At 39.8% G+C, this 21,509-nt stretch overlaps 1 protein-coding gene across 3 annotated transcripts in view; it reads left to right on the forward strand.

The window, feature by feature from the left end:
• The window catches only part of ZNF827 (zinc finger protein 827), a 111,120-nt gene that overhangs the window by 30,059 nt on the left and 59,552 nt on the right, over nucleotides 1–21,509 (forward strand). For all 3 annotated transcript variants that reach the window (XR_011048392.1, XM_068403386.1, XM_068403388.1), the window contains exons 3-4: nucleotides 663–835; nucleotides 12,101–12,584. Coding sequence is in view for 2 of the 3 variants with exons in the window: in XM_068403386.1 (XP_068259487.1) it covers nucleotides 663–835; nucleotides 12,101–12,584 (657 nt within the window). In the remaining variant the exon portion in view is untranslated. The remainder of the gene's footprint in view (nucleotides 1–662; nucleotides 836–12,100; nucleotides 12,585–21,509) is intronic.

Below are 21,509 nucleotides of genomic sequence, written 5' to 3' on the forward strand. Positions count from 1 at the left end.
CTGGCAACTGGAGGAGCAGAAGAAAACCCAGGACCCGAAGATCCCTGATGGCTGAAGTTGCAGCAGCATCTGCTCGAGCCATAACTAAACAATTTCAACAGCAGGGATTCTAAAGTCATTACCTTCTGGAGTTAAATATATCTGATATGCAATACCAGCACGCTTTTCAGTTAGGTTGTGGATTGTTCTATATTTTATATCCGGCTCCTTTGCTGGCTAACCATCAGATATGGAAATGGATCATTTTTTAACAGTTAAGCATATTTTCCATACCCTACTACAACCGGCCTTTGATAGGAAATGAAGCTGCAAAGTGATGATTATGAGGGACATCCATCTCAGTTCAGTTAAATTATAAGGAACATTAGGACCAGGTGAGATAGAGTAGCATCCCCTACTGATTAGCCAAAGGATATTTGGGACATTAACGTTTATAAATTATGGTGACCTTTCTTAGAGGGAGAATAACTCAATTAAGGGGGAAAGGGATATGCAGGGAGGAGGAACTGGAATTTCTGGTACATGTTGTTGTTTAACTGATATATCTCTTTGCAGATGAAATTCTAGCATTGAAAAATGGTATCTTGAGTATGTTTACAAGGGGAAAGTATTCGACAAGTGGCTGTAAAGGATCCTCTCTTTTTCTTCCCCCTTCTGCTAAGCCTCAGAAGAAGAAGGAGGAAAACCTTTCCAGTGTCCAATCTGTGGTTTGGTTATCAAGAGGAAGAGTTACTGGAAACGGCACATGGTGATTCATACAGGTTTGAAAAGTCATCAGTGTCCACTCTGTCCATTTCGCTGTGCACGCAAGGACAATCTCAAATCACACATGAAGGTAAGGGAAATGTTTACTGACAATCAAAACACTTGAGTCATCAATCAAAAAATCACAGAATTGTCACAGAATTGTTTTGGTTGGAAAGGACCTTTAAGATCATCAAGTTCAACCTAGCACTGCCAAGTCCACCACTAAACCGTGTCCATAAGCACCACACCTACACATCTTTTCAATACCTCCAGGGATGGTGACTCCACCACTTCCCTGGGCAAGCCTGTTCCAATGTTTGATAAACCTTTCAGTGAAGAAATTTTTCCTAATATCCAATCTAAACTTCCCCTGGCACAACTTGAGGCTGTTTTCTCTCATCATATCACTTATTACTTGGGAGAAGAGATCGGCACCCACCTCCCTACAACCTCCTCTCAGGTAGTTGCAGAGAGCGACAAGGTCTCCCCTTGGCCTCCTTTTTTCCAGACTAAACAACTCCAGTTCCCTCAGCTGCTCCCCATAAGACTTCTGCTCTAGACCCTTCACCAGCTTCGTTGCCCTTCTTTGGACTCGCTCCAGCACCTCAATGTCTTTCTTGTAGTGAGGAGCCCAAAACTGAACACAGGATTTGAGGTGTGGCCTCACCAGTGCCGAGTACGGGGGACGATCACTTCCCTTGTCCTGCTGGCCATGCTATTTCTGATACAACCAGGCCGCCTTGGCACACTACCAGCTCATACTCAGCTGGGTGTCAACCAACACCCCCAGGTCCTTTTCTGCCAGGCAGCTTTCCAGCCGCTCTTCCCCAAGCCTGTAGCAGTGTATGGGGATTGTTGTGCCCCAAGTGCAGGACCCAACACTTGGCCTCGTTGAACCTCACACAGTTGGCCTCGGCCCATTGATCCAGCCTGTCCAGATCCCTCTGCAGAGCCTTCCTACCCTCCAGCAGATCAACACTCCCACCCAGCTTGGTGTCATCTGCAAACTTACTGAGGGTGCACTTGGTCCCCTTGTCCAGATCCTTGATAGAGATATTAAAGAGAACTGGTCCCAATAGTGAGCCCTGGGGAACTGATGAAAACTGATGAAAAAAATGATAGTGTAACAAATGTATTTCATTTGCATTTGCAAGAACAAAATCTCCTCTAGTTGTACTACTAATGATGCCTTTATTTAAATAAAGAGACCATAAGAAGAGAAAGAAATAACTTGTTTTTCCTTTGCTTGCCTTTCCGTTTTATGCAATGTGGAAACTACCTTGGTTTCTATCAACTTGGTGCAGCGTAAGCTTTCTGTGACTCATTTAGTTCTGGACCTGGAACCACCAGAGGCAGGGATGTTAGCTGAGACGTGACACCATGCAAACACAGCAGTGCTGGTTTTCAGGATGCCAGCTAGTATCTCTGCATGCTGTTGTATCACACTAAGCGGGCATACCAACTTGGCCAGCCCTAGCAGGAGATCTCTCTTATTTTCTGCAGACAGGCCTGCAGTTTTAATGTTTTTGCTGTAGTTTTTAACTGCAGGCACTTCAGCAGTGAAGCATCCAAACCAAAATGAATGATAGATTATACTGTAATATTTTGTTTTCAAGTGTTTCCATTAAGTTTAAAGCATGCTTTTAAGTCAGCCTAAGTTTTAGGCTCAAACTGAAGGTGACCTTTTCAAGGAAGCAACATCTGTGTTGATACGGAAAAAAATAAAAATGTAAAGAAACTCTCTGTCTGCTTAGCTGAAATACTACATAGCTGCAGCATACATAGAGCCTGGTCTTGCAAGCTGTAGGACATGCTCGGTGAAGTAAAAATGGTACCTGTCCCATTAGCCCATGGATGAAGAAGCTGAAGTGCAAAAGGTTTCCCTTGTTAATGCGGTTGAGTTTTATAATGACAGTAAAATATTTTATTATAGTTAGTATTTTGTCTGTTTTAGACAAATGTGTGTAACAGACTACCAGTCTGGTGTGGAGTGGGACAGAAATGCCTGTTCAGCTTTTATATGTACTATTGCAGAATCTGATATCACTAGACAGGAGTCTAACCTTGATTACACTCAAGTAACTATCCACTTCAGTGTAAATGATTCAGGTGATTCCACTGATCACAACAGCAGATCTTGCTGTATTTCAGGTCTTTGCTAGGTCTGAAGTCATTCACCTGAAGTCTGAAGGCTCATTCCTTAACACTCCTACTGCAGATCAGTGCACTGTTCCCAAACATCCTTGGTGTATCATGCTAATCCTTATCAGGTACAAGCAGGTTTGGTGTTTATAGAATCATATCATAGAATCACATAACGGTTTGGGTTGGAAGGGACCTTAAAGATCATCTAGTTCCAACCTCCCTGCCATGGGCAGGGACACCAGGTTGGCTCTTTCTTTTAGGACTTGGTGTTCCATGTTGACTAGATGGCCGTCTGGAGTAGAAGATGAGTAGAAAGAATGGGAACACAGCTTGCTATTCCCTGGCAAAGACCTGTTGCTGTGCCCTGCCTTGTAAAGGACATCCCTATTATTCCCTGCAGAAATTCTTGTTTTCTGCTTTTTTTTTTTGCCTTTTTGTTATTATTATTTGCTCGTTGAGGGCCTATCCCTTCCTTTTTGGTGTGGTGATTTCCACAGGTGGTCACAGGTAGGATGCTGGAGAAAACTAGGGACTTCTTCGCTGTCTCTGTGTGCTATCAAATTGATGGCTATCGGAAGGCCTTGTGCGCTTCTCTGCTCCCCATCTAACATAAACCCCTTCATTAACTGAGCCCATGTCATCTTAAAACGGACCCCTTGTACAAACATGTAACATGTAGTGTTAATTATTTGGTAACATATAGTAATTATTACCAAGTAATGCTCAGTTAGATGTCATTGAGGTCAGAGTCAGGCCCAGAGCTGCTTGACACAATGTAAGAGATTACAGCCTCCCTTAGCCTTACTATGGAGATAAGATCTGAAGTCTCCTCAGTCAGCGCAGTCCAGTCATGCAGGTCGTGATGGACTCAGTGGTCTTTGCTGGTAAAACTGCTCCCTATTTAAGATGAAGACAATTGTGTTACAAAACTAGATGGCCTGTATTTGGTCTTTTGTCCTTGTCTTATGAATAGATGTAAAGAATCACAAGCACAGGAATCTGAAAGATGATGTTTTACCTTAATCGCAAGGGGTTTCACACACTTTTCTCAATTGAGTAGGCTATTCGTAAAAATATTTTCTATCACATCAAAATTGAAGCAGGTGAATGAGGTTAGGGGCATGTTAGTCGTGTCCAACAGTGTCATACATAATTTGAATTCCCTTTGGTGAAAGTATGAATTGATAACAAGATTAAAAATAAAAAATATCAGATTTCTTTTCTCATTATTAAAAAATACTGCTTTTAAATCTGTATGTAAATAAGTAAGAGTTTATAATAACTGACGCATATATAAGCCAACAGTGGTCAAAATGGAATGAATACACATCAGAAATGGTACAGCACAGCTGGGATCTACTTAGGATGTAGCATTCTGTTTATGCCAGTCAGATGTTTCAGTTCTTTTCGTTGTCCTAGGATCCTTTGGGAGCTACCTGGCCTTATCTCCTTCCTGGCAGGCAAGCCACAAAGGGTAGAGCTGCCTCTAGCTCTTCACCCCTCTCTCCCTCCCCATCAGTCAGCGGCGGCTACAGGTGAAGACACGTTTTTCAAAACCAAAAAGGCTACTCAAAGTTAGGGTACTAGGCTGGTGTTTGTCATTCATTATAAGCCAATTTTTATTCTAGGATGCTGTCACAAGCCAAGCATTTTTCCTTTATGCTGTTCTTCAGTTTTCAGATTTTACGTTCTATTGATAAGGATGACAGGCAAAACCTGTTGAGGTGTTTTGTCCAGCCGCAGTCCTCAAAATCTAATAGTGTTGTCTTTGTTTCCTCCTAGGTGGCATAGCCATGAGCTGAAGTACCTCCTCTTTTTTCTAGGTCCTTATAGGCATTTTCCATTGAAACTGGTTATTTAGAGATTTAATTTCCATGAGTGGTTAGTGTGTGTCCATATGGGCCTTCCTTACTGTGTGTATCTTTAGGTTAATGAATAATAACTATATAATATAAACACTGTGTAATTTATGGTAATTATAACATGTCAAACTGAATGACCCACAATACAACATTGCCAATGTTTTTGGTGTCTTGTCCCTTGCTAGAGAAAACCTTAATAGAGAGCTGGATGGATTCCAGCCCTGACCTACATTCAGATCTACATGTGCTACCCACCATGTTGATGAAGCGTTCTTCCAGTAAGGGCACTTTGCCAGGAACAACTCACAACTGGAGGCGAGGAAGTGAAAGGCAAGAAGGGAAGCAGAAGGAAAGTTTCCACACAGACACACAATGAACAAGGGAGGCTGAGCAGACTGCCTTTTAAGGCACATAGTGTTATCTATAATTGTTACGTTGTGTTTAGATTCCCCAGTGATAGACACCATAGAAAAATCCTAAAATAGACACAGTACAGAATTTTATTAGTCTGTTTTGGAGACAAATTATAGTACATGCATAACCAGAGGTTCTGGCCCTTATTCCCAGGAATCTGGGGGTAGCATCTCAGGACTTGATTCTGGTATCATAGTGTGGTTTCCTGGGGTGGTGAGAATACTGAGAATGAAGCTGGACAAAATGAATGGGTAACTGAGAGGGGTGTTGTGTCCAAGCAGGCAGCAAGGATTGTGTTTGAGTCCTCCTCTCTGCTTATCTAAACTTATATTCAGTTGGAATATGTTGGTTTTGTCTTGAGAGAGAGTGTATCTTATATACTACTTTGCAGAAAGCAACGGAAAGGGGTGGTGTAATTCAGCAAGATATATTCAGTCTTTTCTGTTTTTCCTGGTAGGGAAGTAGGGATTAAATTTACCTCAGAGCAATACCACAAGCATCAGTCAGACTTTGGCCAATTGGTGTCTTTGGATCATGCACATATCTTCCTCAGCAATTGGTGGACGGATAGGCTGTGAGATCATACAGATATGTTCCAAGAAAGCAACAGGATATTAGCCTGAGCACTTGGAAGGGGGAATGAGGAAGAGAAGCATATGGCCAAAAATAATATCTATAAATGTTCCTCGTGCTGCTATATAGACATAAGGCAGAAGTGGGTGAGCCAGCTCTTCTAGCAGTGGAAAAGAAGGTTGGCATTGTGAACACGTGCTGAAGCATGATGGTATGACAGAAAATGAGGAAAGGGAAGATTAAGCTTAACAGAAAAGTTAGATGCAATGACAGGCATGTCATGTGATGCTTAACCACAGGATCTTCCTGCTGCCATTGCTTATGAAGAGGGACCATGTAATGAGATCTCAAATTAATATTCCTGTGTAATATGAAGAGGGTTATAATTAGTCTCTTGATTAGGGAGAAGCTATTGATTACATGATAGTGGGAATAAGGGGAGGCCCTGAAGAATATAGCCAGGTGCTCACTACCCCTTAGTGATTTGCTTTTTCCCTCTTTCTTCCTCAGCTAGGGTCAGACAACTGAATAAGCATTCCTAATCCATTTTGGTGAAGTATAGGAGACGTTATTGTAAAGCATCTTCACCATATTGGGAGAAGGAAGTTGACTGTGTTTTATGGGAGGGTTTTTTGTTTAGTTTGGTTTAAGCTAACCTTGAAGAGCCCTGGGAGGTGCCTGTGGTTCCATTACATCCCCTCAGCCAAGGGGAGGTAATGCAAACTTGCACAGCTTTTCAACAAGTGAAATCTGTGCCCTGAGTCTCAGACGGGTACCACAAGTGACTTCAAATATCTGCCTTTTAATCTTGTCACTTCGCATGTGAGACAAGGATAAGACGGGAAATGCATTGATACCTTAAATCTTAGAGAAAAAAAGAAAACAAAAATATATTTTTTGGAACACTTAGTCCAGTCCAGCCCTGCAGAGAGGCTTTTTTTCCCCTTTGCTTTCAAGCAAAGCAAGGAAATAGTTTCAAAAAGAAAATACTATATAAATAATGTATGTGTCCTGCGGGGAAGGATCATATCAAAACTAGCACTGCAGCACTAAACTTTTGAAAGTGCAGTATTTTTAAAATGAGGGACCTTGTCAGAAAAGAGCATGGAATGAAGAAGAGGGCACGATAGATGCAAAATGGAGACCTCTGAAGTGTACTCAAATGCAGGTTCAGAAGAAGGCATTTTACTAAGAGATTTAAAAAATGAACCAACCAAACAAGAAAACCCGAACAGAAAAAATCAGCAGGTAGGCAAATATAGCTAAATGTCCAGGTTGTAGTAGTTGCTTAAACAAGTGCCCCTCATGGAAATGTTAATCCACTTGAAAGTTGGTGAGAAAAATAAAACCTATAGTAGGCAAAGAAAAATGTGATAATTATGTCACAGAAAGTGAGTAAAGACTGAGTAGCCAGAAGCAAATATAGCAGTGAATGGATTTAGCACCCCAACCCCCTTATGTTCTGATTTTGCTTAGGGATGAAGGTTCTCAGAGAAAATATTTCTTCTTGTTCTGAGTGTTTAAAAAATAACCAAAAAACCTCTGTTAAGTCCCACAAAAGAAAGGTGAATGCCTATCCTTCCCTTCCTGTGCTTCAAAACTAGAAGGGAGAGTCTGTGCAAAGCATTACCCCAACTTTAAGGAAGGGGAAAAGATCTACTGCACCAGTACTACAAAAATGCAGGACATGCCTGTGTCACTGTTTCCCTCACCCCTACTCCCCATTGTACCCTGTTAGGTGGGATCACGTGTAACTGTGATACATCTGTACGGGCCAGTGTGTACTTCCCATGACTTAAATTGGCTGGTAAATCATCAGGGATGTTGCTGGTAAGTATGAAAAGACGATTTAAGAAACTGCTTATGATACCAGAACTGTTAGTATGTCAACAAAAAATGTAACAGAAAAAAAATACAATTATATGAATAACGTGATATGATAGGGACATGTGGTTTCTGTAAAAGAAAATCATGTGTTCTTCTGCTAAGATGTTTTGAGCATGTCAGGAAAATCATGGACTTAAGAATCAGTTGAAATTTATTTGGTCTTTAAAAAAAGCCTTTGGCAAAGCTTCTCACTGAGAAGCTGCCAAATAAATTAAGCAATGTGATGTACTGTGGCAAATTAGAAATCCACCAAGAGACAGTAAAACAAAGGGTAGGAGGGAATGAGCAATTTTAAGCATGACAAAAGGCTAACAGAGGGATGTTCCATTACTAAGAGTGGAATTGTGTGTATTTTAGCAAATGCGATCTGCATGAAATGATGACTGTGGGTAAGAGAATTGTAGACGATACAACCTTATGTACGTGAATCAAGATTAGAAAAGGCAAAGCTTGAAAGGGAATAAAAAGAGGCTGGCTGACAGATAAACAAGGGGGCAAATGAAGTTATTGTTGACAAATACAAGTTACTCCACCTTGGAAACAAGAGTCTAATCGTGCACCTGTCTGTCCGATATAATGAACTGTAACTACTGAGGGAAAATATCTGAGTATTGTTGTAGACAGTTCGATGAAAACCTTTTCTTGGCATGTGCAGCAGTGGTTTAAAAGTACATTAGGTATTTGAATGTCTGTAAAATAAACCAGAAATAACACTAAAAATATTATAATGCTGTTATTAACATATGGTATGCTGCAACTTGTGATATTCACTTCTGGTCACTGCATGAAAAAGATGAATCAGAAATAAAAGGGATTTTAAAAGCTGGCAATGAAAATTATTAGTGGGGTGGCAAGAACTCCCTTTGAAGAAAGAAGCTGAAAAGAATGGGCTGCCAGGTGTAGAAGGGAGATGTCATCAAAATAATGCATGAGAGAGAGAAGATAAATTGAATGGCTTTTTTTTTTTCTTTCTTGTAATGTGAGAATGAGGAGGCAGCAAGAGAAACTGAAAGAAACAAATTTAAAAAAAAAATTGACCCATAGATAATTTGTACCCATGTCCTCAAACTAGGCCTAAAGTTTGCAAGGAGCGTATAGTTCTGTTGAAAATTATTGTGTATGTCATATCAAGCACACACTGAAAAAACTGTAGAACCACAAAATATCGTTTGAGACTAGGGAGACTGTAGGGTTAAAATAAAGATGATACAAGTACTTTGCACAGTCAAGGAGAACATCCACGGTTAAAGGAAATAAAGAAGTCCTTAAATGTTTCTGACGTAAGTCAAACAGTAGTTTTATGGGATTTTCAAAGAACCGTTCTCTGTGAGCAGGTTGTGCACTCTGGTTTGTTGCAGCGTGATTCAGAGAGATCCAAATCTGGCAGCAGCTGGGCTCAGAGTGGGACTTTGGAGAAAACCTGTCAGCTGCCCTCTTGTCTCCTCTTGCCTGTGGTTCTTGCAGCAACAGCCTAGTTGAGTCTACAGAGGACATCTGATGGTTTGGATAGCATTAGCACAATGTAAGAGCCGTTCCATGTCTCATGGAGGGAGAAGGCAGCTTTTTGGACTGTAACGTTGCGTGACTTGGATCTCCCCTGTGGCTTTCTGTGTAGCTCTACAGGGTTTCTTGTTTCTTATTCTGCAGCGAGTAGTTGCTGCCTTGACTTTTCCCTCCAAATAGCATAGAATGGCAGTTCTTGGCTCTTTTAGCTGCTGTCGAATGAGAAAATAAGGGATAGCTTTTCCTTCAAAGGGACTTTAATTCTTAGCTTCTATTTCTAATAGTTTTCAAATTTTTAAATGAATATTATTATTTTTGAGAATTAAAAAAAAGTCTTATGCTGGGACTAGACCCAGGACATTGGGAGCTAAATAGTGGGCTTGATGTTGTTTCATATGGTGTTTTTTTGTAGATATAAAATTCTTCCTTTCAAAACTCTAAATATTTGGGTTTGAATTCTGTCATTCCTTGGCTGCAAGTTATAAACATACTTTATTTTGTGAGAAATCCATTGGTGATGCTGCTATTGTCTTTGGGCAGAAGAAAACTCCAAATCAGATTAATCAGTGCCCCCTATTCTCATCCATTTTCAAAAGATATTGGAGGGGTGGCATGCCATGCTCCTGGGAAGAGAAGGTGGACTCCCTCACACTTTGCCACCTGACTGCAGCAGTGACAGCCTTCGGAAAGCATCATATTGATGATTGTGATAAGGGGCCTCTAGAAGTAGTGGTTAAATATGTAGGCAGGGAAATGTTGATTGAAGGGGATCCTGGAGAGAAACCCTGGCACACAGAATCTCAGTGGGTGTAAGAGATAAGTTGCCATGGTGAGAGTGCTTGCTACCATTAGTACATCTCAGTGCTCTTCCTGAAGAAGAGTGCTTACATACTGCTGTGCTCACAGACCATCCTGTTTCCAGTAGCGTAGACAGGCAATCTGACTGGCATTTCTGTTGTAACCTGTTAATATTTAGAATTTATTGTGCTGCTATTTTTCTGCAAGGTTGTTGCTTCAAAACTGTCTCAGGTTAGCATTAGCTTCTAATTATTTTGTTGTCAGATGCAATTTTAAGATTCTAGAATTACTTTTTCTGTAAATGTCATGTTTATACGATACTGAGAATGTCATTCAGTAAAGTGGCTGGCCAAGAGAAATTCTCTCTTGCTGCCTGTTTGTTTAGTACCTAATCTCCGGAGTCCTTGAAGAACTACTGAATGAAAAGTTATATAGCACTAATGAAATGTGTCTTCACTGAATGCAAAAAGGGCTAAAAGAGGGACATCTGTCAGCTTCACATTTTAGCAGACCTGAATTCAGGTCCTGTGTATGTAGAGCTGGGAATGCTGGATATGAGCTTGTGACTGAATTCCTCTTATTATACAGAAAATTAATCAGGCCAAATCTACAACCGTGGGAAACTCCAACCTGAATTTTGACAGAGCTGGGTTTGGGAAATGCTGCTGTTACCCCAGAGCTCTGCAGCGTCTGCACCAGAACTCTGGGGATCTAGATCTCTGCTCTGCAGGAAACTGGAAAGCGCTGAAAGCCTTAGCAAAAGCAAGGTTTTCCAGGCTCCCTGGTGGAAAGCTGAGCTTTGATTAGAGCTGGAGTCTCAGGGCTTTTGGACTCCCAGTCTACAGCAGTGAGCCTTGGATCCCTGGCACAGCTGGCTGCTTCTGAGCCAAGCCCAGGGAGCTGGGGGTAGAGTGCCACTCAGTAGGGTAAGGGAATGGCGCCTCGTTTGCCAAGAGTTCATCAAACCTCTCCATGTTTCAGGTGAAATATTTTGCGTTCAACAAATTGCCATTTTCCAACAAAAATCTGTCTCACTGAAATGTTTCCAACCAACTCGAGTCACAAGTGAAAACGAATCTGTGGAGCTCAGTCTGGTGCCAGTTTGTCCTGATCACATGTTCATCAATTAGTAAGGAAAGAATGTATGTATTTGCCAGTCTTTCTGCAGGGAATAGCCCAGAGCGCTACTGCCAGGATTTAAAATTCATTTGTAAAGCTACAGGGAAAAAAATTTTCGATATACCTGCCACTATTATGCTGGGCTCAATTATTCCTTCCCTTTCATGACTGTGTTAAACAAGAAATTGTATAATTGTGTGTATATAGTTTATATTAATGAGTGTGTCTGTTCAAATAATGTGTAAACCATTACGTATGGATGGATGGATACAGTTCTCTTTAAAAGGTAATCAGGATTGGGCCTGAGGATACTAGGCATTGTAGTCACACTGGAGCATGCAGTCTCTATGAGAAAGAGCCTGCAGTCAAAATATGAGCACAGTAAGACTAACTGTGATCATTAATTGACTGATAAAATAGAATAAATGGCAAACACCATCTCTCATGTTTGTATTTTATCATAACAGAGCTGTTTATTTTCTGGTAGAATTATTTTGCAGCAAACTGTTTCAATAGTGCCTTGGTATTGCCAGGTGCTGTGTTTTTACTCCAACGATATATGAATCGATGATGGACGTTGCTATGCAGGTTGGTGTTTCGCTGGGTTGCTCTGAACAATTGTTATTTATGAGGTTGCACAGAATGAGCATGCTTAGCAGAACATGTAATAGATAGGGGAGGTGTTTGTTTTTTAATCAAGAAAGCTACTAGTTATAGCTTGGAAGTCTTTTTATGCACTGACAGGTCATCAGGATCCAGTTGTAAGGACTGTTTGATCCAAGGCAGATTTCTTCATTTCCATGCTGCAGGAACAGATGTTCCTGACTTTTTTTTTTCTTTAGCTGAGTCTAATGTTTATGTTCTCTGACTTATGTGTGAAAGAATCCTACTGTTCTTGGCACCTGACCTCTTTCCAAGTGCTCAGAATGAAGAGTTCACTTATTAGTTAACTTTTTTTTAAAATAGCGTCAGAAGTGTGGAGTTGAGTTTTCTATAATGCTAGTAAACTGTTCTGCTTAATACATGCTTTTATCTTTCACCTCTTGAACCAGGTTCATCAGCACCAAGACAGGGGTGAGACCTTTCAATGCCAGCTATGCCCTTTTACCTCCTCCCGCCACTTCAGCCTGAAACTCCATATGCGTTGCCATCAACATTTCCTCAGGACAGAATCCAAAGTGAAGGAGGAAATACCAGAAACTGAGGTGAAGGGGTCACCACAGCTAAATAGTGACTCCTGCCCGGGACCACAGAGGGAAGGAGGTGGACCTGACCTGACGGGATCAGCATCTGTATGTAAAACACCTGATGTGGCTGGACAGCCTAGTGGAGGTATTCCACCTTTACTAGTGAAAGAAGAGCCCAAAGATGACAATGGCATCTCAGCTGCACCTTTTGCTCTTAGCACTGTTGACAGAGCCCCCAACAACACAAAGCTGAAAGACTCCTCTGACTTTGTGGCCAATACAGCATCAGCACTATTCAGCCAAGACATCTCTGTCAAGATGGCATCAGATTTTCTTATGAAGCTGTCAGGTAATTGAGCAGCAAGCGGCAGCATCAGCTGCTCCTTTATGGGCTAAGAAACACTTTGCCTTGGGTTTGCTAATTGCAGTGAGAAAAACATTGCAGCTTCTTAACAGGATTTCTTGTTTCTTTTGATAAGGAGAGGTGCATGATGGAGGGAAGAGGGGAAACGGTGAGAGAAGAGAGGGATTTTACTGTTTAATTGCTGGGATTGGGAGGGAGAACTTGTCATCCAGGCTTTCATGATCATTGACAATTACCTTGGCAAATCTCATTCGGTGTGTTTTTCAGGCATCCTGAATACCTGTAGTTCTGGTTTGAAATCACTGAGGGTCACAAGCGTCCAGCATGTTGGAAAATTTAGCTCTTAAGTTCTCTGTCTTTACCCATCTGTTAAATAGGACCAATAAAGTATTGGTCAACTTCCTTTCAGAGTAGTATTTGAGGTCTGACTAATAAATACATGTGAAGTGTGAATGTTACTGCATTTCTCAATTATTAACACTTAAAAAAAGGTAGTCTTAGAGATTCATGAACAGCTTTTAAATTCTTTTACTACTTGAATTGAAATCCATGTCTAATGCAAAGCATGTGTTTATTGTGTTTTCTTTCAATGTCAGATTATTGCTGTAAGAATGATATTCATATGTGACATTCTGAAGTGGAGGATGTGTTTAGGGTGAATCTCTTATATTTTATGTGGTCTTTTATTGATTTGACTGAACCCTTCAGAATTGTGGACATGCTGGGGGGATGTTATATACTAAATGTTTTCAAAATTGGCCTTTAATTTTTAAAGAGAAAGAAGTGAGGGAAAATGCCACTGAAGAAACTTCCCTATGGCAAGTTTTAGACTTTGGAGATAGAAGATACCCTTTTCAACAGAGAATAATTGGTCATCTTTTTTCCTTTATATGGAATGTAAGTTGCATTTTAGCAGATTTTATTGTCAGGTAAACTAAGGAATTAGATCTGTCCTAATGCCATTGCCTTGGTGAAACTGCAGCTATTTTGGAAAGCTTGTCCTCATGATTGTCCTGATCTGCCCAGACCTTTATACCTCTGGGATCACAGTTCTGTGGGGAATCAAGTATAAGGGGTAAACACAAGAAATGAAGCCTGAGGCTTCATGGAGCCAATCAGGAAAATGGAGAAGAGCTGAGGACAAGCAGGAGGTGAAATGGGCTGGCACAAATGGTTTGCTGTTCGGGTTGGAAGAAGGCACAGAAACCTCCCCTTTAAAAAAAAAAAAAAATCTGTTGATATGATTTATTATTATGACCAACAAAAAATGAGCGAGGATGAGTCTGTTTTTATTTGCTTGTATGTTTTTTACGTGTACATTTTTTTAATTGGGTTTCAAATTTGGACTCTCCATGAAAACGATTTTTTATGTTGTCTGACAGCTATCCCATGTATGTTGTTGTTCTGATACCTACCTTAAATTTGGGTTCCTGTGCACTGAGTGTCTCTACACATCAGCTGTACTGACCTGTAGATGGTAGTGCTCATGATGGCTGCATGTAGCAAGAATGAGAGCAGAAAGCAGGAGAGGGGGGGAAAGCTTGAAGGCTGAGAAAACATACAACATTTTGATGTGTTGTTTTTCATGTAGCAGTTGATGGGGAGCTGTTCACAGTTTGGCAGACGGTCATGTTTTCAGTGTCTGATCTATTGGCATCGGGAGAAGGATACAAATGTACGTTATTCATGCAAAAGGCCTATGCAGTTATTTTATGGTGACTTACTAAAGGTCTTGAAACCTGACTTGTATGCACTGTTACCTAGCAACATGTTATAAAGTCACTGGGGGAGTGAGATGTATCTGTAATTTTGTATGTGTGCATATTTGGATGAAAATGTACTGCCAGTCACCAAGTTTACTACAGAAGAAGAGCAATGTTAAAAGGAAAGGAATTTCTTTTCTCCTGAGATTTATGTTGTGTTATATACATTTAGCTCATGCTTTCCTCCATACAGTGTTCATAAATTTAGAGTAGAAGTCATTCTCTTTTAGCAAGTTAGCTAAGTATTAGCTGCATTTTTTTGACTGCTTGCTGTGCTGAACCAAGTTCCTTTGACTTATTTATTATGACACTCTCTTGTTAGGCCCATCAGAACTTCAATTATTGGCCCTACCTTTTCAATGATATAAATCTTTTGACACCTCAAATTGTGTATGCCAGTTGTAACAGCCAACACAGATTTGTTGAGACCAAATTATGTCAAAACAATCTAATTTTCTTCTCTGACAGGCCTTGTGGCTAATAAAGAAGCAGTAGATAGATATATAGACTTTTAGCATTTGGCATTTATTCTTATTGAATATTGATGGTTTAAATGAGCATTTACTTTTGCTTGCCAATGTTTATTGCTCCTCTCCTCAGCTGGTATTAGTTTGTATGCCTCCAGTTTCATGGGAGACCTCAGGGCCTGTTGGTTTTCATTTCTGTGCAGTTTCAGCCTTTTCTTTTTCTAAGTGTGTGTCTCAGAGGAGTACTTGTCTCCCTTCAGACCTAAGAGTTACAGTTTCCAGAAGTTTAACTGGTGCACCCAGGGTGAAAGGCGGTACAAATTGGTGTTTATTAACTACTATGAATTTTTAAATTGAATCTTAATAAGCATGTGTATAATCTTGACTCTCAGTATTCTTTCTGATTGTGCAATGCAGTACCTTTCTAGTCTAGATGCAATGGGTATCAGATGGTTGGAAAACAGTACATTGAAAGTAGTTCCCAATCAAACGAGAAGAGTTGCAGTCAAAAGAGATTTGTAAAAAACGTGCAACTGTTCATCAAACAGTTGCACAAATACAAAACTAGGTAACAGTTCTGTGGGAAAGGAACAGGAGTTAACAACGTCATGCTGATACTAAAAAGGCAGTCATCGTACTGGGATGTATACAGAGAGAAACAGTCTTGAAGAAGGGGGAAACAGTCCTGCTCTTCTCAGTCTTGCTGTAGTCCAAGGTTTTGGCACTATAGTTTATGAAAAGCACGGACAGTTGGAAAGACTTCAAAGGAGAGCAGCAGAAGTGACTGGAGGTTTAGAAAACATGTCCAGTGAGGATGGATAAAAGGGAGTGAGGTTGTGAAGCCTATAGAGAAGACTAAGGAGAGTCATTAATAAGCCTTTAATTCATTAAAAAGTTTGTTGCAGGGAGAAGAAAATAATCTGTTGGTGAGTCATCGTAATTAGGACAAAAAATAATAGGTTTATATTGCTGTAGGGTTTAAGTTGGCATTAAGAAAATAATTTCAAAAGTTGAGATAGTTAAACCTCTATGATAGTTTGGCTGGAGAGAATGTGGCACATCTGCCACTGGAGAATTTTAAAACAGGTTAAATTACTACCTGTCAGATATGGTTGATCACATATTAGGCAGTAGGATGGAGTAGATCTGTGTATCTCAGTCAGTGAACCATAGGACATCAGAAGCAGTTGCAAGAAATTTCAGTTGAACAAAAACAAGCAGCAAGCTGTAGAGAAGCAAGGTGGGAAAAAAATTTACAGATGTTCAAAGTTAGACCTGATTTCGAGTGGGCCAGAAATTAATTGTGATGACGCTTCTCAAAATGGCCTTTGAATTTTTTTCAGAAAGGCTTAGGGGAGCTTTAAAGAGGTTGAGAAATATTGGTGTGGGTGATGTTTTGAGATCCCTTCAGCCCTAATTCTGTGCCATTGCTTGCCAGAAGGATTTTTAGTTACATGTTTTATGAAATAAGGCATAACACAACTTACCAAATGTAAATCAACAAATCTTGAAATTTTTTTCCAGATTCCATTCTCTAGGTCCTAGTTTAAGGTTAGGAGATGCTTTTAAATTCATAAGAAATTTAAAAGGGTTCTCTGAAATTTTATTTAAATTTGGAGAGGGTTATTGTTTGTAAAAACTATTAGCAAATGACTCTTAACATATAAACAGAAGAATATTTAAGCATGGACATGTTTTTACCTTCAAACCTTCCCCCTCCTATTTCAGTAGGATTGCTTGTATGCTTTAAGTTGCCCAAGTCTTTTGCTGCATCAGTGCTTTGCCAGAATGTTTTCTTCTCCCAGTCTATTAATTCCATATTGAAACTTTGTAACTGCGTTCGTAACTTAATTTGCAGAGTATTTGCTTTTCCTGTTTCAGAGGTTTCAGTGGCAGATCTTATACAGCATGTCTCTTTAAATACTGATGTCCCTCCACCCACTTCTAAGGCTTGTTTTCATTTGTAATAAAAACCCTCTTTCACAGTGATCCAAATTACCATGGCCGGTGTACTCTAGTGAAGTTATTACTGTCCCTATGTTATGTGCTGCAGTCACTTTTCATAACATTCGAAAATAAATGAATCCCATCAAAATGAATGGGATTCTTGCACCATTGATCCCACAGGAATTCTGTGTGGAAACAGTAATTGTAAAGCATACTTCATTTCTGGCCCCCACCTCTCTGGCTTCACCAAGTGCATTACTCTAGAAGGCATGTCTCTTCATCTTGTGATGGTGTGTATTACCAAGTGTGCCCTGCATCTGCAGTTCTTTTTATGTTCCCCAAGTTACTCACATGGAAAAACTTTGCTCTCCTTCCTCCTCTCTATTGTAAACATGCTGAGGGTTTGGGGTTGGACATGTTAAACAAAGGAGAAACTATGTTTTCTCGCAGTTTAAGTCACATCTGCTGTCACTGTTGTGTGAGGAGTCAAATCTTTATTTTGGAAAATAATGCCTCTATGGGATTTTGGTGACTGTCCAAAGAACTTGAACTTTGCATTCATGTTTTATTAGCTGATTCCATTAATGGAATAATGAAATAGTAAATCATCAGACATCTACATACAAAATATTAGTAGAGAAGCTAAGTAATCGCTTAGATTATTTGTTCTGTTTGGCTCTTAAAAATTACCGCATTCCTTAAAGGTAACACAAGTAATTTGAAATGTTTTAGCATTTGCCATTGATAGGACTGAACTGACTGGCTTGAACTCTTCAAACAGCTATTTTTAATAAAATAAAAGCATGGCTGATTAAGTTGTCATAATTGATGTATTTGTGTAGCAAGTTCCAAGGAAAAGACCATGCTGCATATATTTAGGATTCATAGTTTATGCCAGAATGTAAAATTTCAATTAGAATATGTAAGCGCATGGGACTGGCAATTATTGAGCTATATCCTTAATTTAAAAATACTGTGAATTCTATAATGCTGCTGTCAGTGTAAATACCCCTGATGTCATCAAATTCTCACTTTGAAGTGTCTTTCCAGATTCACATTTTCATAATTTCCATATAGACCTTTAATTTAAAATAAAACTGAAGACGGGCAATAGCACAGCTAATTAAAACTTGGGCAAATAAAAGCTTGTACTAATCTTTGCCACTGATATATCACCACCCTTATAATCTCTTTTCAGTAATTGCTAGTCTTACATCCACAATTTCCCAACATCCTTAAAATCATACCCATCATGTTTTACACCTTGAAGGAATATGTAGAATTTAGCAAGGTAAAACAGTGTAGACTCTGTTCTAATTCAGTCATTTAAAATGCAGGATAACAAACTGCTTTTTTGTGTACTCAGCCTGATGCAACTTAAAAGAAGACATGAATATGATTCTGGACTGGCTCTGTGCTTACGGTTTAGTTTTAATATCTACACAATCTCTTATACTTGGAGTATAACACTAGACTAGACTGATGGCTCTTTTGCTTCCCTGATTACATCATTACTCTGGGCAGAAGTCCTAGCTCGTGTGCCTTTCTGTCACATCTATCCAAAATGGGAATTGAAGACATTGTTAGTTCAATCATCTCTGATTGTTTGGTTTGGTTTTTGTTTTCTTAAACAAATATGAAGGTCAGTCTGGTGGTGTTTCTTTCCTCTGTTTCTGTTCCTTTGTAGAGAGAAGAAATTTCCATAGTGCAAACAATCCTTTCCAATCATCAACAAATTTCCCTTTGCTCCTTTCGCTTTCCTCCCCTTCTTTTCTCCAGCTTCCACAGAATTTTACCTATTCTGCTGTTACTTTGATTTTTACCTGGAAAGGAGAAGATGTTCTTGGCACGTTTTACAACCTTGTTTAGCAGGTGGGACTTTGGCTGCATAACAGACATCTTGGGGTATGGGGGGATGTGTGGTCCTGCAGGTGCCTTAGCAATTTGCCTATTTCCTCTATTCCACTTGGACTAGAACATTGTGAAATTTTGAGGGGACAGTAGCAGGACTGGTCATTCTCCAGGGCTGTGTCTCATTTTGCTTGACTACAGCTCCTTAAATGCAAAGCAGCTTTAGAGAAGATCAGGATGTTTAGTTGGCCTTTTCTCAACCTCTGCTTACATATTTTTAACGTACTTAAGCAAGACGGTTTGGAAGACTTCATATTTTAAGTGGTCTCTGGAAGCCCAGAGGTGGCAAGTCTTGGCATCATCATATTTCTCATGATTGTTTATTCTGCCATTCCACTGCTTTGCTAAAAAGGAATGTTTTAATGCTGAGTCGTAAGTGGCTTTTCATTGATAGTTCCCGTCCTCTTCCTTGGAGCCGTATAGGTTAGTTTATTTGGCTGAGGGCAGAGTAGAGGGCTTTGAAAATGAGATGTAATTGAGTTAGCACTCCCAGGAGGGTTAGGTAACATGAGGTGCTCTGGGACAGATTAATACTCCAGGGCAGAAGGCACTAAGAAGAAATGGGAGACCAGCTAGACTGTCCTGCCAGAAGAACAGTATCTCTCCTTTTGGGCCACTTACAGGGTAGACAGCCTCTGTGTTTAATAAGTTGAACATAATTTATCAGCCCAATTGGATTTTAGTCTGGACATTCTCCAACAGGTTCCAATTGCATAGATTTTTTCTTGCAAAGCAATTAGCTCACTGGTGTCTTCTTCTGCAATGTTTGTACCCCTTACTCAGTTCTTGAATGTCATCAAATATAAGCCATAGTCTCCATGCAGAATGCCAACACCTACCTGCACATCTCAATTACAGAGCAAAAATAGGAGGACTCAAGTCGTACCCTTTATTGACCACAGCTGCCTTCAGGATGGTGATGCCCAATGTCAGGGAAACATGTCTTCCAAATACTGTGGAACTGATCTGTCAAAGGTCCTTGGTTTCTTTTAACCACTGCAGCTTACAAATCACCACCTGGAATGGAAGGCTCCCTGTGTTATTCAGGTGCTCTAGCTCCAGTAGGACCTGGATAAAACACTGTCCTTTTTTCTTTAGGTAGAAGTCATGCCATGGTTCTCTTGCCATGGTGGCTCTGAGGAGAATCACAAAGAGAGGTTTTCCTGCAAGATCTCAAGGAGACCAGTTCAATTTGCAGTGCCTTTTGGAATGTGTCCTCACTTTCCCTTTTTCACTCAGCCATGACTGGCCTGCTCTCTCTCATCTTTGTAGCTGTAGTCACACATCACTTGTAAAATAATGTGATGGTACAGCAGCATACTGTGGTGTTTTTATCACATTTCCTTTCCGCCCAGACTCTGTAGATGCTTTTTCTCGTGGCCTTTTTTGTAACAGTATTTTTGTTGTGGATTCTTTTTTCTTTCTCATGTTCTTTCCTCAGACAGATGGAATGGTGACCAACTCCTTGCTGAGTGTGACTTGTAACACTGAGCTTGGCTTGAAATAATCAGCCCATTTTTCCTCTTTCAATTATAAACATTTTGAGCATTTAGAAATCCTTGTAAGTGGACTGATGCAGTAGCAGCTTCTATCAGAGTATGTCAGATTAGTGGCCGATGCCCAAACCTTTGTTTGTGGCATTTGGCAGTTTGAGGAAAGTGTTATAACTTTCATCATCTACTTTTGCCAAATGGATCAAATTATTCCAGTTTCTGGGAAGGTAAAAATCAGCAGTCTGGAATCTTCTTTGATCTGTTTTTTTCTGCATATGGAATGGAACAAATAGAGAATTTTCAACCCTGCTTGAGAGGCTGCTGCCTGTTGGTTGTGGGTTTTTTTTTTTATCCTCACTGTGTATTTCAAAATTAAATTGATGGGTTTTTTGAATTCAGTCTGCAGGCAACACATCCTTCAGTCTGTTCTCATTGCAGTTCAGAATGAATGTAAATGAAACACAAATTAAGTATATGTATGTGTATCTATTTTTATATGTAGATAGAAGACGTTATTCCTTCTGGAGAGTAATAATTTTGTAGTTCAAATATACTTTAATAGACTTCAACATCATCTTTTTAATCCTTGTCTAGTTCTAATTTTTAAAAGATTCCTCAGTCATAGGGTTTTTAAAAAACTGGTTTCAGTCAACTTTTATTTCCCTTATTTGCAATGTTGTTTCTTACATCTGTGTGTTATTCTCCCTAATGTGACTAGTGGACGCATCATAGTTGCTATTTCCCATGTGTTAGCAACATTGCCCGTAATAGTGGATCCAAGATGGGACAGAGGCGAGAGTGGTGAGGATTTTTGTTAGTTTTGGGGTTGTTAGTTTTTTTGGTTTGGGTGGGTTTTTTCCCCATCTAGTTTTAATGTATGGATCTGATAGATTGGACAACCTCCCCCTTTTTTAATATGTCTTTCCATTTAGGCTTCATTTACATTGGAATCTGCTTTAATGTATTTCAAGAAAGAGTAAAAGCCCCATTAATTGAAGCACAATTGGGTTGAAACTGACCCAATAGTTCTGTGATTTTATTTGGTTTTGTTTTCTGGGGGAAGAAAAATGAGGTAGATAACTTTTCTTTTTTTTGTGATTTGTCTACAGTAAAATGCTTGATTTTTGGGAAGTGTGGTCAGTTCAAGGATGTGCTGTCAGTTAATTAAAGAAATAAACCCCTCCTTCTTTCCAAATTTTTTACTTCTATCTTCTGTCCAAAGCAAAGCAGCTAGAGTAGGCAGAACCAGCAACATAGGTAAGAACAATAGTCTGGTTTTCTTTTCCCCTTCACGTAATACTGCCAAATGCACATCTTCAGGACTTTCTC

Source organism: Nyctibius grandis, chromosome 6 (assembly GCF_013368605.1).
Source record: "Nyctibius grandis isolate bNycGra1 chromosome 6, bNycGra1.pri, whole genome shotgun sequence".
NCBI lineage: Eukaryota > Metazoa > Chordata > Aves > Nyctibiiformes > Nyctibiidae > Nyctibius > Nyctibius grandis.